Source organism: Strigops habroptila, chromosome 1 (assembly GCF_004027225.2).
Source record: "Strigops habroptila isolate Jane chromosome 1, bStrHab1.2.pri, whole genome shotgun sequence".
Taxonomy (NCBI): domain Eukaryota; kingdom Metazoa; phylum Chordata; class Aves; order Psittaciformes; family Psittacidae; genus Strigops; species Strigops habroptila.
Genome location: NC_044277.2, coordinates 140,214,092 through 140,232,468, shown reverse-complemented (window position 1 = coordinate 140,232,468; position 18,377 = coordinate 140,214,092). Strand labels below are relative to the sequence as shown.

At 40.8% G+C, this 18,377-nt stretch overlaps 1 protein-coding gene across 4 annotated transcripts in view; it reads right to left on the bottom strand.

Annotated features, from left to right (window-relative positions):
* Nucleotides 1-6,619, bottom strand: part of GPD1L (glycerol-3-phosphate dehydrogenase 1 like) — a 29,469-nt gene extending 22,850 nt beyond the window's left edge. For 2 of the 4 annotated variants that reach the window (XM_030503840.1, XM_030503822.1), the window contains exon 1: nucleotides 2,799-2,982. In XM_030503840.1, coding sequence (XP_030359700.1) covers nucleotides 2,799-2,851 — 53 coding nt within the window. In that variant the 5' untranslated portion in view covers nucleotides 2,852-2,982. Of the gene's footprint in view, nucleotides 1-2,489; nucleotides 2,642-2,798; nucleotides 2,983-6,569 lie in introns of those variants that run through there. The other 2 variants (XM_030503851.1, XM_030503831.1) reach the window with 2 other exon arrangements.
* Between the last annotated feature and the right edge of the window lie 11,758 nt (nucleotides 6,620-18,377).

The window sequence follows — 18,377 nt, the reverse complement described above, 5'->3', positions numbered from 1 at the left end:
AGCAAGTTTCTAGCTGTATGAACCCCTGTGTTCCGGTAACTTCCCATCTCATCCCAAACTCTTTCTGTTCAAGCTGGACAATCAGATTAATTAACTGGTTCCAGCAAAAGACAGGGATAAATTCTGTTTGCGCACACCTTTTTCACTTGCCCTGGAAGAGTTTATCAGAAGAGCAGGCTATAGTACATGCCCGAGGCAGCTTTTGCAGAATGTGGGCACTGTCCTTGAATCCTGAGGCTCCAAGGCATATTCCCAAGGTGCACTCTTTTCACATTCATGAAAGCTTATTTTATCTCCTATCTTAAAGATCCCAATGCAATCACTTATCCAGCAGCTGAACAATCCTAAGTGGCCAAGGCCAGCAAACAGTACAGCTCCTGCTCTTCCCTGCCTTGCGAGCAATCTGTCTTGTCCTGTCCCGTCCTATCCCATGATCATGATCTTCCATCAGGTGCTGAATGGCCCCTGCCAAGTCAACTTCATTGTTAAGGTGACCTTCTCCCTAGCAAACCAACCAAACCAGTCTGACTGGAAGGAGTTTATCATCCAAGGTGATTGGCTCAACCATTCTAAATGGTCACGCTCCTGCCAAGCTTCTTGCATGGTTTTTTTTCACCCCAGATAGAGGTTAAAGTGCTGTGAGAAGGCAAAGAGGTCCATACAGCTACTGGCATTTGTGGGACAGAATCATCTCACACAGAACCCCACAGCCTCCAAACTGCTTTAAGATGCCAAACCCCACTCAGTTCAACTACCTACATGCTTACAATTTAGGCAACACCTGTCACACACTCCTGTAATTCAGTCTTCAAAAACATACTACTCCAAAATATCAATGATCAGATGTATATAAATGCTTCAGTTTCTTTCCATTTTCCTGCTTTTGAGCATTAAATGCTTCTACTTTAAGACTACAGGCCCCAGTTCAAAAAGGCACTTACACACACACAGGTACACAACTCAAATTAAGTCCTACTTAGTTCAATGGTTGCATATATTATTGAATCACAGTGCTCTTCGCAGTCAGGGTTTGGTGTCTGTCATTCCTTGGACTGAGGAAGAAATTGCCTACCTCTCCAATACTTACTGTGTTCAGAAACATATTGAGGGGGAGAGGGCGGGAGAGAGCACTGTTCCATGTCAAATCATTTGCAATTTAGGGGGTTTTTATCACTTTGGTTTCTGGTTTCCTGCCACAACAAAAACCTGCTACACTGCTATCACATATGAAATAAGCTGTAAGTTATTTGAATACATTCATCCCCCAAAGAAAAAAGCTGATGCCCTGCAACTTTCTCTCAGCATTATCCCTTTCTCTCAGCATTACAGATACGGGCATTCTGCCACCCAAACATCCATCCCATTAGGCCCAAACTTTTCTTGAATCAGTTATGAAACTGATCCAGTGAGCTGAAAACAAAATATATATGCATGTGGTTATTGCTAGTAGGTAATATCTACAAATCCTTCTGCTTCTGCAAGTCTGTTTCACAATGAATCAAATATAAATGCAGTCAAACTTCCTGTAAAACTTCTTTGCTAAGTCTCAAGTATGAAGGAACAGCAACAATAGTCCTAACACATAGATAGGTCTAACTGCGTAATTTCCTTCTGACATATATTGCAATATACAGCATCTCCCTGTTCGTTTTACAAACTAGTGCAAAGAAAGCAAGAGATGCTGCGCTGAAACATCAGCCATTCCCTCAGCAAGCCCTCACAAAGGAAAACACAACCTGGCAGCTGCTGCTATTTTTAACTATGCAAAACAGCACCAAAAGCCAACTGGATGGAGGGGGCAGGGAGTGAGCAACAAGTCCGAGATCACCCTGACAAAAGACTGGAAAGTTTTGTTTAATATAACGCAGTACCTTGCTCTACACCAAACTCCCCCCAGTTTAGATTTAATGTCTTAAAAAACGTTATCAGAAATAACGCATGTTTAGTACTTGAAGTGACCAACTGTGAAGATACATTTGTATAACATATTGCAGTTGCCTTAGTTATTGTAAGTAGGGACGCAGGGTAAAAACAGTGACCATGAATTGTATAAAAATTGAAGAAGCAAGACAAAGGATTGTTAAAGTGATACACCTCTTGGAGACTATTAGTAAATCTATCGCTTTCAGTGGACACAAGACTAAGTTTATTTAAGTCTAATTATAAATTAGTGATAGATGCAGCAGTAAAACCTTGTCTCAAGCCTTCAGTGTGCCTCAGCACAATCAATTTGAAAAAGAAAACGTACTTCAAATAACCTAGCGTTTTACAACTGTTCTGTGAACTACCCTGGGAAACAGCTAACACGGGAAACTCCGAAAAACACTTCTGGAGAGCGGCGGACGTGTTGCAGAGCCCTACAGGCAGCGCTTAGCTGCTGAAAAAGAAATTAAAACCACGTTCAGCATCTTTAATGTTTACACCACCTGACACCGCACAAATCACACAACAAACACCAGGTTAGAAACAGCCCAAAATAACTTCTTCACCGAGCAGACGGGTGCCTGCAAGCACGCCAAAACAGGGCGCTCGATTCTGCCGCTTCTTCCTCCGCTTACTTCAGGGCAGTTCCTCTGCCTCCGGGGGACACCCAGGGCTGGAGAAGCCAACCCGTACGGCACAGCCACAGCTCCGCTGGCAGCTGCCGGCGACACCGTGTTTCACCACCAGCTGCGGGCCGGGGCACGACGGCGCTGGGCGGGAAGCGACAGCAAGGCCCGGGCCGGCACAGCCTCGGGGAGGGTCGGGTCGGGCCGGGCCGGGGCCGCCGCTGAGGCGTCACCCCGCTCAGCACTCACCAGTTCCCCGAGCCCACGATGCAGACCTTGAGGGGCGCCGCCGAGAGCGCCATGGCAGCGCCGCCCGCGCCCCGCCAACGGCCGCGGCCACGGGCTCCGTGAGGCGGCCGCCTTCACGCTACCCCGCCTCCGCCGTCAGCGCATCGCCCTCGCCTCCCTCCGCCCTGGCGGCGTGCCGGGAATTGTAGTTCCGCCCCGCGAAGCTCCCGCCCTCTCCTGTGGCTCTGTGGAAGGGTCGGGGCTTCTCGCCATGACACTCGAAACTGTCAGTCCTTCGGGCACATCCTTATTGTCACTGTTTTTCACTCAGCTAATACTATACATTTCATTCATATATGTCACGACAAAACTTTTTGCTCTCATCTAGTGCTGGAGCAGTGCTGAATAGCTTTGGAGTAAATCTGTGAAGCACCCAAGTGGGGAGGAACAAACATATCAGGTAATAAAGCAGGGCAGGCCCAGGGGGATCTTAATGAGAGAAATTGGAGGGTTTTCAAATACTCCTTTCCCCTCAGCCTTTAGGCAAAATCATGATGTTCTCTGTCCTCCATGCATCTCCAGGGAAAGATGTGGATTTGCTGTTGGTTTGGTAAGGTGGTTTTGAGTCACCTGTGATTAACTTTTTCATCAAAGGCATTTTTAAAGGTTGGACCAGGTGATCCTTGAGGTCTCTTCCAACCTGGTGTTCTATGATTCTACTGACACCTTTAGCTGTATTAAATAATAGCCTGAAAGCACTCAAATACAATGCTCTTTGTACAAAGATGGTGACCTCCTCTCTTCTCTGGAATACACCATGTCTCAAGACAATACCTGTTGAGCTTTTCATCCCAGGAAGCTGTGGCAGACTTCTCTTATACCTTTTCCAAGTGGCTTGCTAGGAGCCTGATGGTGTTAGATGTTCCTGAAATGCTCCTTCGATTAGAGGCTACATGAGAGGAAAAGTTGGACCAGCTTGATTGCCTTTTGGGTCATAGTAATTGAAGCAGTGTGAACTGCTACCTAGTGTTCTCCTTTCTGTTTAAAAGTGGGGTTTTCATTTACCCCACTGCTGGTTTGCTACCAAATTAAACTAAACCAGACGGTGGGGAAAAAAAGAAATAAAATGAAACATGCCTAGTCTGCTTGCACTAGTGTCTTCATGTCCACTGTAGCATTTCCTAATTACTGTTTAAGTCCTGTGAGGGACTGTTTTCTTGCCCTTGCCTTAAGTATGCTGAGACCAGGGTTGATAATTTCCAGCCTAGCTTTTGAAGGATTGGAAAAGGGGTTGTCTAAATGCTTAATGAAATAGGGGAATGAAAATGATGCAAAAAGTATGTACTTAATGCAAGCACTTCAGGATCATTTTGGTGATCTGATTGAAAAGATTAAAGTCTTTATTAAGCTAAATGTGAAATATAAAAAATACAGGAAAAAATGTAATTTCTAAAGGTTTTTTCATAAAACTGACAGTCTTTCAACAGTCTAGAAGACTATGGCCTGTCAGTCTGCAGCATTTTATGAGGTTGTGTGTGTACTTCTGTGTTTATACAGAATTGTCATAGTCTTACTGTCAGCCTGCAACCTGAACTTTACCATATATCTTCACCCTGACCTAAACTGCAGCCTAGTTATATAGTTCAAGTTTATACAAGCTCTGTTAACAGTCAATATATAATGTAAACACATATTCATCTTGAAGGATCCTTGGGTGCATTGCAGAAGTACTTTGCGAAGACCTACCATTCCAATTAGAGACTTTCACCAATTTGAATAGATTATTTCAGCTGGAAGGCACCTACAGTGATCATCTAGTTCAAACTTCCTGACCAATTGAGGGCTGTTAGCCAAGTTCAAGCATGGTATTCAGTGCTTCATTTGACTTTACACATGCTGATGAAAAAGACAGTATGGATTAATCATCCATGAAGAATAAAACCAACTCCTATAAGGGCAGTATAAAGCTCTCAGATTCTCTAGTTGCTTGTTCTAGACCACTAGTATGCAGTCACTGCACTTACAGCTTAATCTGTTGATCTATTTTAACTATCCTAGATATTGTTGGGATGTCAGTTCCTCTTTTTCTGAGAAGTTCTCTATTTGTCTGTTGTCCAAGCAGTTATCAAAATCTGTCAAGCTCCTTTCAAAACTCAGTACCCAGAAATAGTAAGACATGTCAGTGCTAATCTACAATTGCAAAGTCTTGTACAAAGCAGAAACATCTAGCAACTAGAAAATACAGGAGAGCTACAATACTCTAAAATGCTTAGCTTTAATTGCAAATTTCTGAAAACAATCCTGACTACTACTTGGAAAACTTCCATTTAATATGCTGATTTTGTCATTGAATGGACTATTATAAAAATATAGTTTTCTTAGAATACATTTGAAAGCATTAGATAGCAGTTTCCTTTCATTTTATTCTTGGTGTTCTATACAAAAGACAGGAATCTGATTTACATATAATTAGGTAATTATTGCTCTGGAACATATTGGGGTCTTGAAGCACATCCTGAGTCTTTCTAAATTCTGGTGATTTTATAGGAATTTCGTTTACATACACATGTTGTGTGAGTGTGGGACTGGCAAAACTGTGACTTCTTTAGTAGTATAAACTCTTTAGCCTAACTATGGGTATGGATTAGGTAGCACAGCTCAGCCCTTCTGAGTAGATGACTTCAAAGAGAAGAAGATACAACAATTAATATTTCATAAGACACCTGAGTTTCTAAAGCATCTTAAATACAGATATGAGGATGAGGTCTTGCCTAAATTAATCACAGATGTAACTGAATAGTAAAAAGAGCTCTCCTTGTCCTATAGTCTTTGACTTTTTTGAAGGTGTGCAGAATGGGAAGGAGTTAGGTATGGGCTTTAGGGGGTTTTGTGTGTGTTGTTTTGTTTGGTTTGTTTTATTTTATTCCCAGTGACTGCTGGGTAGCTTTAAAGTCCCCAAAACAGAAATGCACATGAAGACCAGGAAATATTAAGAGGCAAACATTTTAACTTCCCTCCCACTCAGATTTCCTCCCCTTCAACTCCACTTCCTATTCCTCCTCATCCTTTCTTCACATAACCTGTTTTTCCACTCTTATCTGTGCTTATTTTGTCATGTCTCCACACTTTTATTCAAATGTTTCTCATTTATGTCCATTCTCTCCTCAGACTTCCCAGTCCTGCCCTACTTTGGCTGACTATTCTGCATTTTTGAGGATAAAAAGTTAATGAGGAAAAGAAGGTGTTTTGATGGTTTAAAGCCATTTTACTTTTCCTTACAGTGAGGCAAATGTACTCTCTTTATTTTTAGAGAACTACCTGCCTCATGCGACTTGACAGGCACTTTCAAATAGAAGTCAGTCTTCCTAATATATCACCTCTCTATTCTTGAAGAAAGTATATTTGCAGCTTTGCTTGGAGATTGTATTGCATTTTTCTAGGCCTTCCAAGATAAATACAATTTTAATGTAGCTGGGAAACTAGGTTAAGCACAAATTGTAAAGCTTAATAGATAAAGAGAAATCTGGAAAATAAATGTCTCATTTTAGTTTCATGAAGACTTTCTCTCTGTATCTTACAGATTCTGCTGGTACTGTTTTCCTTTGCCACCCCAACATAAAGTGCTTCTTTCAGGTAACCTATTACAGGTGGTACTTTGTTACAGATTATTCCTTTAAGCTTTTGTGTTACATCATTATTACTTAAGGTCATAGCATGATAAAACTTTTGGGTCAGTAAAAAGGTCATCCTCCCCCAGTTGCTCATTCCCCTTTCTGCACTTTCTTCCCCCACCTTATATTGACACACAAGTTGTTTGTGCAGTCCATGCAGAAAATCAAATAGGAGAATTAGCTGTGTTTATCTGCTTTTTCTAGCTCAAAGTGTTTGTTGAACAACAGCCTCAGCCCATAGGGTAAGAAGTAAAATGTCTGACTCAGCAATTTACTGCTATTACATTTGTATTCTGGAATACGGAGTCTAAATATAAAACAAAACCAGAATTGTGGACTGAGGGCAATACACAAAACTAATTTTGGGAAATACATGGGTCTGTCAGGTGTTTCTTGCCTACAATCTTTTGGCAGTGGAGAACTATTTTTAGAATATTTGCTTGTTATTGCTCTGTCCTATATAAAAACAGCATTAAAAGATATTCTTTATAAAAGAAAAAATAAAGGCAAGCTTTGATCTATATATGTGGATTTTTTTTCCTTTTTTCCCATTTTTCTTAAAGTGCAGATGGCCTCAAATAATTAATTTCTTTTCTATCTTCCATTCTTACCTTCTTGAAATTGAACTAGTCTTCATCTCACCTTACTGATGGAACCATTCCGATGCTTTCTTTCTAACCTTTGCTCTTCAAAGCAAAAAATAACAAAGACCTTTGTCTTTGGAAGCTAGGAGAATGGTGATAGCGTAAGAATGTAGGCCTAGTTCCCTGCTGTCAAGCAGTCAGCTTTGACAAAACTTCAATTTGCTAAGCATAGATCAGTATCTCTGATGTGGCCCTTACCGCTGCTAGAGACTAAGTAGTGCCTCCACTCTGGTGTTTATTGCATCTACGTCCTCCTCATCACCGAGTTCTGCTTTGTGGGTAACTCTTGCTCATGTTGTCACTCTGCCTTCCAGAGAGTGCAGTGACCACGTCTCTTAAGGAGCTCTAAAATGACCCTCCCATTACTGTGCAGCCCTAATCCATGGAGCTGTGTTCCTATAGCTACACAGGGGTATTATCAAGCACCTATAGAGTATAATTGATGTTTAGGAGGAGTGGATTAAAATTATTTGCTGTTTATCCTCATTTCAGTGGAATTCTACATATAATTTTGGTCAGGTTATTAGTCAACAAAGGTTTGGATCATGTGTCAACTTTTTCCTGCAAGGGGATTATTGGGGAGTGGTGTGTGCACAATGAAATTGGAACCTGGATCTTTATATAAACTGCACTGACTAGTGTGCATGTGGCATAACTGTTCTCAGTTAGGAACAAAAAGAATACCAGGTCTCTCTCTGCATATACCATTACCCATGGAATGCTGCAATTAGGAAAACTCTGCTTCAACTGGAGTGGAATGGTTTGTGCCTCTTTGTGTATAACTGTGATGTGCCACAGATGACTGCAGATCTGCTGCACATTAGCTGTCATCACTGCCTCCACATTTTAACATAGGAGAGTTCTGAGTGGGCTTGCAAGCTCTTAACAAGAAGTAGCTAGGATTTTCTTAGCATTGCTGTTTACTACTACTGGTTTCTTGGATTGCTAAGTACAGTGTTCTGTGCCAGCATCAGGCTGACACTGCGCCACTCTGGAGGGGCACTTGGCACCAGTACATCATTGCAGCGAAGGATCTGATAGTAAAGGAGTTTCTGGGCTTGAGAAATATTTCTAGCTGGTCAAGACGTAAAGTGACTGTCTGGTCAGTTGAACTATGGAATGAGAAGTTCAGGGGTGTAACTGACATTCACATGATGGGAAGCACAGCTAAGTGACCACACAGTTCTCTCATCCATAATGGAATCTGAGGCGCTGCTCAAGGCATCGGGGTAGATCACTTGTAGTCTCTCTCTACTGTACTCTGGTGACTTTTACTACATCTAGAACAAATTTTAACTGGCACACAGCTACACTTCCGGACTGAAAGTTTCTGGAAAGACAGTCCCAGTGCTTTCACTATGAGATTTTAGTAACACAACGTGTGAAATTTGGGATTTCCAAAATAAGAGTTGAGACAGTGAAGGTGGTTCCATTAACATATTGAATGTTGACCTAGACATGTATGTCTTCATTTCTGTCTGTATCTCAGGTATTGTCTTACACAGTCTGAAGAAAACATTCGGATAAAGTTATTGCAGAAAGATGTATTGACTGATTTTTTTTACAATCATCGTGCCCAGCAATTCCTGCTAGATCAATGATATGCTTAGTTGGTGCTCTCAGTAATTGTGCCTGAAAATCAGTTTGTTACTGTTTAATAGCTTTTGTTGACACAGACTGTGTCATTGTGTGCAGCTCCATAATTGATGTTTTGTTGTATTTAAATCTGATTATATGTCATTGCCATTTTTTGGAAGAAATCAGTGAGCTGTTTTATCTATCGAGAGAAACTGGACTGAGAACCATGGGACAGGTTTTTCACCAGGTAAACGTTGCGAAACAATATAAATTCACTCTGAAACAGTCAGTGTAAACTACCACAATCAGAAAGTAACTCTTGATTCGTCTTAAGTTAAATGAGAGCCTTGGTGTGTATGGCTCGTGAACATTTGATGTAGCATGGAGAGTGAAAAATATGAGAAGGAAAATGAAAATAAATAGCTAGAAAGTTTTTACAAAACATTTTAACTCAGCTGCTCTGATGTCCCTCAGGGAGCCCACAGGCTCTAGCTGCCTTGACCAACCTGTAGCCACCTCTTTCAGTAAGCCTCCTCTGGAAATCCTTCCCAATCTCCCAGGCTTTGGCTGCCTCTGTTCATAGGTAATTATGGTGTGGTGCAACTGTGTAACATTGGATCAGGTTGCCCTGTCATGAAAGAGAGCTGTGAGGAACCTCAGGTGGGACCAGGTTGCATGTTGCTATCCATGCACACTCCACCCATTGGCCCAGGAGATGCATTTCAGCTCAGGCCTTGCTGCCAGTTCCTGCCTGAACTATGTTGCACATATGTGCTGCCTGCCCTTGTACCTTGCTGGCTGTGGGAAAACCACTGTTGGGGAGGAAATTAGAGAAAACTGGGGGCTAACAGAAGTGTAGTATTGCAGAAACCTTTTTAGGGTAAAATACTGATTCCACTTTCAAGACTGTTGGTATGCATGGAATCTGCTCCACCATGGTTCCGTAGGCAACACAATCCTAGAGGAGCAATGGAGGGTGGAGTAGAGACACAGCAGCCAGGCTCTGTTGTACTCCCTGTAGATTGAAAACTTGATGGTACCATGCAGCTGATGATAAGCTGCATAGCAGCTGTCAAATGGGAAATATAAGAGAAGATGTCTATTGCTGAGCCAACAACTGTGGCAAAATCCCTTTCCTTAGGTAAACCTTGCTCATTATAATCTCATTATCATACTAACACACATCTCCATCCCAAAGTTCCCCACCTCCAAGGTGTGACCACACCTCACCGAGCATATGCTGTATGTTTTTTTATCAGCTCTATCTTTAAACAAGAAGCAAGAGAATTTTACACCAATCAATAACAGAAGAATGTATGACTGGAATCACTCAAGCTCCACCTGAGACTAAAGAAAAGAATAAAAGTGAATGAAAGGGGGTAGGAGATAGGGCAGACTCCATTGTGACTTCTGGGATCAGTCGACGGGCTGAACCTGTCTTCTCCCCCATAGGGACACCCATTAACTGATGCACGTTCAATAGCTGGCTCACACCAGCTGTTATTAGTGATTATAGTCTGGTTGTGCATCGCTTCAAGCTTGATTTTGCAGCAGTCCCTATTGCCGGCAATTGTGAACCTTATTTTGTCCCAATTTGATATTAATAAAGAATGTTATTCCATAAACTGTCAGTGTTAGTCCTTCGTGGGCACTGGCAGCCACTGGCAGCAAGTGGGAAACGTGCTGAGGTGTGTTTCCCTGAACAAGTCAGTTGAATCACCTTCTGACCATCTCCCCTTCCTTCTTTGTCCCCCAGCTTTTGTTGCTGAACATGACACCATATGGTATGGGATATCCCTTTGGTCAGTTGGGGTCAGCTGTGTCCCGGCTGTGTCCTCTCCCAACTGCTTGTGCACCCCCAGCCTGCTCACTGGTGGGGTGATGTGATAAGCCGAAAAGGCTTTGACTCTGTGTGAGCACTGCTCAGCAGTCATGAAAGCATCCCTGCCTTATCAGCATTGTTTCCAGCACAAATCCAAACCATCATACCATCATACCCGTCCCAGCCACTAGGAAGAATATTAACTGTATCCCAGCCAAAACCAGCACAGTGTTCCTATCTGAGTTCACTCACTTGAGCAGCTGCAGAGCCAGTTTATTCGAGTACAATTATGCAGGATTAGGGACTAAGGCCAGAGAAGTAGCAATTAATACATTACTCACTCATACAAGCAAGATATGTACAAAGGTCATATTATTCCAGATTACAAAACTATTTAAGATTGGCAGTGAAAACTTCTTACTCCTTTGTGGTAGAATTGGAGCAAATCACTCTATTATATGAGATCATACTGAAAACAAATCAGGTAGGATAAACAAAATCTGTATCTCTAACATGTATCTTAAAAATGCACTCTAAGTGCCAAGCAAAACTAATATGGTATTTAGTAAAAAGCAGTTTACTAACTCTTCATGCAAAATGTAAAAACTCCAGCAACTATGCCAGCCAATGTTTCATTAGCCAAAAAATACACAATAGACAGAGAAACACCACCTTAAGAGGTTCTTGGGTGACTTAAGAGGATCACCTTATCCTGTGGCTCCACCTGGGCAGTCAAACTGGTTACTTAGTTAAATCATAGGTGACATTCTCACAATGGGTGTTTCTTTGCAGCAGGAAGGAAGTTTGTGCGACTTTTAACTGGGTACCAAGCCAAGCTGGTCATTGGTGAAGACCAGGTTGTGGGGTGTCATTTGTGTAAGCCCATACTATCTGCAGGAAAGGAGGGGAAAAAAAAGTATAGGCTACAGGAGTCAAAAAGCCAAATTGTGCTTGGTACTTGTGCGGGGATAGAGATGTCATCCACCCCTTCCATCTGCACTGTAGAGACCCTAATTCTCTGCATATGCTGACTTTGTGCTATTTTAGCTTGTGCACCGTAAAGAACTCTGCCACGCTGCATCATAGAGAGATCCATACTTCGCTGCTATGAATCTGCACATGGCATGTATATTGCCCTGTGCTTCTCTGCTTTGTAAGTGGCTACCGCATACACTACAGGAGGGGCAGCTTGTACCTCAGCTTCTGGCCTTAAGACAGCAGAGCAGCTTGTTGTTTCCTGTATTCATCCTTTTTCTAGATAGCAGGTCAAAAAAAGTGATCCTAAAAAGCTTTAAAACCTCATTTTTGACATCAGATCATTATCTAAGTTTTAGAGCACTGTAACAGGAGTTTCTATTGAGATCTTTTCTATAAACCCCATTTCCTATTCTTTTCCACCTGTAGTACTGAAGATACCTTCAGGGTGGAGGGCAGGTCTAACACTGCAGGCTAGTACCCACTCTGTGGTGGAGGTGGGACAGCCTCCCTGCTGCCCCTGGTCGCCTTTAGAGAGATGCAATCTCATATCTCACCACCAGTGGGCCGATTTTTGCCTTTACCACTTGCATTCGTTCTGTTCCATTGCTGTGCATTAGAAAACAATGCAAGCTGTGCAATCCCAATGTGTGCAAAGCCTCTCTGCGTCGAGTGTGACAATCTCCGTAACCTTTGTGTACAGTATGTGCAGTCTGATAGTGCCAGCAGCATTCAAACCCTGTTATCAGCTACCAAGCTGGCATGGAATGTCCTCCATGGACCTGATCTGCTGCAGCTAATTTGTAACTCAAGGGCATAGGGCTTTATTTATCTTATCTGCAGAGAATAAAAACTCCCACAAGGGTGTTTCAACTTTCTGTTTTGTTATTCCTTGGTAGAGTCTATACATATTAAACTCCCAAGTATCGACACATAGGACAAATTTTGCATCCAGAGTAACTGTGACTGATTTCAATGTGTTTGTTTAGTTGCAAATGATACACTTGCCATAAATTATGAAAGGCCAGGAGGTTCTGAAACAGCTTTCAAAGATGTAAAACAGCTAGGCAGTTTTAGTGCCAGTCTGATAGGGTCTGAGTATGTAAACCAAAGCTTTTCAGTGTGCTTAACATAATTTTCTTCAAAGAAAAAATCATCAATGCCAACAGCGTCCTGATTTGCAAGCACAGAAGGGTTTTTTTCCTATAAAATTTTAGTACCTGTTAATACTTGTGTTAGCAGATACAACAAAGACCAGTAAGAAAAGACTCATGAATGTAACTTCATAACAAGAACACAATGTTAATCAGCAAAGAATGACTTTAACTGGAGATTAATTTAGTGTGCTGTGAAGGAGGAAGCTCCTTTGGCACTAGAGGGAGTTGCTGTTTCCCAACAATAAATCCTGTCCCATGCAGCTGAAGTTCTACCATAGGGGGACTTCATTGGTTTACAGAGTTTGTATGCAAACTGGCTGAGCAAAAGACCAAAATAGAGACAAAGGAGGCATTTGACTGAACATTTCTGAGCAAGATGTGGCACAAACCAAAGTTTACAGCCACTTAACATGGAAATTTTTATTGCAGTTCTTAAAATTAGTAAATTACTTGAATTAATCTCCCAATTTGGACTTAATTTGACTCTCCATCCTTTATGTTTAAGAAAGCCTGTGATGTTCTTCACAGAAAAGCTAAAAATTTGTAGTTTATGGATAGCTTCATTGGTTTTAGCAGCTAGCTTAGCTCCCTGCTCAACAAGGGCGTTTCCAAGAGAGCTCTGAGTTCTGAATTCCTGAGTGGTGCCTCAGTTGGTTATTTGGGTGTGGAGAAGCAACAGGAAAAACAAAACTCCCTGCAAGTGTTTAGAAAAATAGTGATGAGCTATGGTGATGTTAATACTTTCATCCCTAGTTTTGATTTTCTCTAATTTTGGATAGAAAACTTAATTGTTTGCAATGCTTATGTGTATTAATGTGACATTCAGACCTAAAATAATGTGCTAGAGCCTGAAGTATTCATTCCTAAAGCTCATACAACTTGGTTGCCATGGATAGGATTGTGCAGGCATAAACGATGGGAGAATAAGATGCAATCATGTTGATTAAGAAACAGGGTGAAGCAGCATTGAGTTTTGGTTGCTACTGATAGGAATTAAACCCAGTAAATATCAGTAGGTAGATATTAGTAGATATCACCAGATATCACCAGATATCAGTAAATATCAGCTGATATCTCTCAGTAGACGAGTTTTAATTTTAAATATGCACAAGGGATGAATCCACTTCTATTTACATAAATCCACTTTGAAAGTCAACAAACAGCATGCCACAAACTATTGTCTCAAAAAAAAAAAACCCAAAGCCATCTTTTTATGTAGAGAAGAAGCTCTAGCACTGCTCTAATTTATATTCATTTGGTTAAAGAGGAAAATTCTTTACAATTTTTAGCACAAAGAGCTTATCCTCCCTCTAGTTATCTTCAGCTCTGCAAACTCGTCTCCTCTGTGCTGATCTTCTAGTTTATACCTAACATGTAAGAGTGGATACCAGGATGGTGTAAAAACCATTCGGATTAAAGAATAAATTAATACAGTAGATAATGAAGCCTCTTCTCATTTGTATTTTCTCAAGTGCTATAAAACTTGCTGCATCTTTTAGAAGAAATATTACCAGTTCTCTCAGAGATTCAGATCTTATTTGCTGCTAGTAGAGATGATGCATTGTCTTTCTTTGTCTGTGCACCTATAAGCTGTATTGTATGACTAATGAATCTACTGTAATAACAGTGAATGTAGTAATGTAGTCTATGGCTTAGCTTTCAAATTTGCAAGAGTATTTATTTGAGAGTCTTTAATTGTTTAGTGTGTTGGCCCTGAAGGCACTAGAATGTGCACAACACAAGCAGGCTTTGACCATTCAAAATTCATCATCAGTATTGCAATTAGAAGCCTTCTGAAGTGTGCGAGCTGTCCAAATTATAATGAGATGGAAAAATGACTTTCCAGTCATTAATGAGCACATTAACTGGGCACTTTCTTGCACCTTCAAACCATGGAGATTTTGTTAGAATATTGGATTAAATAAAAATGTGATTTAGTCTTTTCTCAGGGGAAAAAGTGAAATCCATGAGCTTTCCAGGACAGGCTATTGCAGATGCACCTGAAGGACTTAGAGAATGAATTCAGCGACAAAAATCCTTGGCATCAGCCATGGTCCCTGGGTGTTCCTTCCCTTTGAAGAAATGGAACACGTTCCCTTTTTAAGTATTTGCAGAATTCTTTGGAATTCATGCCTAAGTGGAATGTTTTTTACATGAAGTTTAAATGTATTTGCTCTTTTGGTTCCTATGTTTGCTCTGTGACTCCCAAAATAATGCATTCAGGTTCTCTTCTCATGCTGTGTTATGCCAATGGGAGCTTTCTTGAAGGCATGAAATGTGAAGTGCTTGATTCTCTCCAGCTCTTTTCTGTATTCTGCAAGGGCTTCTATATTCTCTAGGAAGATGTCTTCATAATAACCTGAATTATTTTTCTTTCCCTTTGCCTCTGGGCGTGGCCTCCTTAGTGAGACCAAGGGCGTTAGTTACTTTTAATCCAATAGTTGGATCTTTTTTTCCTTTGACACTGTTATAATTTATAGAAATATAGCCTAATTAATATATTATGTCTGTGTGAAAAGCTAACCACTACGAGATCTAGGTCCTATTGCTTATCTTCTATTATTAGTGCATTTTATTAGAAACTCCGCAGTGCTGGCAGTACATTAGTTTTAAGCTGGACACTGGAGCACAACGCAATACATTTCCCTTTTGCTTTCTAGCAGACAGTCCATTTATCTCCTGGTACAACTCCTGTGAAGAATTAATCAGACTTAACGAGTCCCTCACCATCTCCTTGATGTTGTGCACTCTGTTGGGGCACCCTTGCAAAGTGACCTAATGTATTAGATTTTTTGCTTCTTTCTCTATATATGTTTTGTTACATGTTTTCCTAGATTGTGCTGGGTACCACAGAATGCAAGGCTTCTTGTGTTATTTTGCTTGACTTTGATTTCGAGCTCTGTATGCATATTCCTTATTACTCTGCGGATGTGAGCTTCATACACAAGTCGTCCTTTTTACTGGCATTTTGAATTTTCAGTCATGTCTGCTGAGTTAGACTGCCATCCATCTGCTTGAAGCCTTGTTCTGGACTGAGTAGATCTTGAGCTAACTGTAAATAATGTGCCCAGATTTAATTCTAAATCTGCAAGTCTTTTAAGTATTTTCTGAAGCTTTTTAGTCACGTCTTAGATTTCAGTGTTCTTTTCCTTCATGAGAAAACAAATTTGATTCTTCAGTTTTCATTCACCACAAATGTTATCTTGTACCCTAGATAAAACCACATTTTTGTGTTTCATTTTATGGCACAGCTATTGTACTTCCTACATTTCTATGCTGCAGTTTCACTGCCTCCTTTGACCTATACTAACGGGAGATGTGCATTTCAGCACCAGCCACCATAAAAATGCGACCTTCTCAATGTCATTTTTTCTTTTACTGATGGCTATTTCTTTTGTATACACGGTATAAGTGTTTGAACTTTTTTCCATTGGCTGCTGTATTTCTAGAGAGTTAGTGCTGTGACTGAGCCTTTAGGATATGTATTTTAATCTTGCGATGTTATATGACATTAGGTAGACTCTGGGACACAGGATGCATAGCAGAGATCAACTACATTAAATGCTGTGATTGCAATTGGACTTGAATTTCTTGATCTTCTCTCTTATCTTCTCTATGGCACACATTTCTCAGAGGCTCAGCTGTTCACAAAGGCTGCCACTAACAGTACAGGGAATGTCAGAGAAGTTCAGAAGCCAGAGAAACAGGAAGGTACATGTTTCCTGCTCAGTCCTTCCATGTGTGCATTCCTGGGTAGTTAAGAGCAGCCTTAGTAAGAATAACTTTATTCTCCAAGGAAGAAACATCAAATGCATTGTGCTACAGATCCTAAATGAAAAATGTACTGCCTTGGTTCTCTGTTGGAAGTAGATAGTCATCCCTTTCTTGTAAACTGAGACTGTGTATTGCTTGCCTTTTATTTCTACCTCCCCAGTCCAGGTTGAAGCAAACTGCTCTTGGCCAAAGAAAAAGAAGTTGATAAACTTTGCTCTCTTGACTTGAACTGGAGAATTTTCCCGAGAAAGAGACTGATGCAAGAGTATTTTTCTACCTTTCCCTCACTTTGATTCTTTTCTTTTAGCAAGACTTAAGCCTGAGGACCTGTACTGCATTTAAACAACTTCATAGAATTTCTACTTTTGAAAACTGTGCTAATTTTACACAAGGGAGATGTTAGGAAAAAACAAAGTGGAAAGAAATTGCTTCGTGTATTTCTTCCCCTATTTATTAATTAATAAGGCCATTAGTACCTCTGAATATGTAAACACAGCTCCTATCCTCTGTGAAGAAAATTGAGTGCAAGGGATGTGTTGGAAGTGTTACGCATACAATTTGTGTAGATAGAAGCAGTATTTTCCCTCAAAACCACTGAACTAAAGAAAAATAATCTAAAAAATATGGCATCAGGGCATCAGTTTATTTTCATGCAGAGAAAGCTTTTGTTCCCTTAAACTCTTTTCATGTGTGATGGCTTGGGTGGCTTGCTTACATCCTTTTGTAATGTTTGCCTAAGATTCAAATTGCCCTGAAACGCATGGTTATCTCTGTGGTTGATGACCTCTGACTTATTTCTGGTGCACTGCATCATCAAACATCAGTTTTCCTTCTGAAGCTCTATGAGAGTGAGAAAATCCTGTGGTTATGTCAGGAGACTTGTCTTCTATTTCTCCCTGGGTTATAAACTTTCTGGCAGCTAACTGCCAGGATTTTGACACATGTGGTTTGTGTGCAGCCTCCAAAGACTGCATCTTTACCTAGTCTTTTTTGGCAAATTCCCCATTACACTCTCGGGCTGACACTGGAGCAGCTTCACCTCCACTGGGAATTCTAAAGTAGACCAGCCGTTTGTGTTGCTATCAAAGTGTTGTCTAAACTTGGTTAGAACAGATCTCACTGGCAAAATAAGACGATAGCAACGGCCAGAGACCTTGCTGGTTCTCCAAATGTAGTGTGGCAGTCCTCATTGTTGGTAGTGAAGGAAAAAACCCTAAAACTCTTTCAAACTGGCTGATTCTTGTCTTTATTTCTGCCTATAAGCCCCATTTTCCCCTGTCAGCAGTAGAATTCTATGCCCTTCTCTACTAAAAGCAATATGAATTTGATTTCTGACATGAAGGAATCTGGGATCAGATTAAGTTAGTATATGGGCTGTGTTTTCCCATAGTAAGACCCTATTGCAGTTTATGAAGCACATGCTGTGTATGAGTTTATTTGTAGCTTTTAAGTTAATGATTTTGTTCAAGCAGTCTTCTAAAAAAAGGAGGTGCATGACCTTTTGAAGTCCTTTCCTATTCCATTTGATATTCATACTAAAACCTCCGATCCTTTATATTTGTTTTCCATTAAGGGTTTTGTAAATTACGGGCAGAATGTACAGAATCTTTACGTTTGACATCAGATTAAGTGAAGCCTAATTTGGGTGGGGAAAGTTCTTGTTGAGGCCCTTCAAGGCTTTGTTATGTTTGTTTAAATTTTTATTTCTGATGACATTTTCAAGCATTTGTGAGAAAATTTAGGGTTTTAGAGATCCAATGCCTGTCTTGTCAGGTAGGAGTTGGCCTCTCCTGGTCAGAATTTCAAGGTCCCCCAGAACTGGTCCCTATTTTTGCCCAATAGGATAGTAAGATTAGACATTTCTTCTTCATTTCACAAAAACAGGATGTCAGAAAAAAATAACACAAATTTCTCCAATGTCCTGTCTATCTTATAAAGAAGGAAGAAAATAATCATTGTGTGCAAACCCCTGGCTTCTT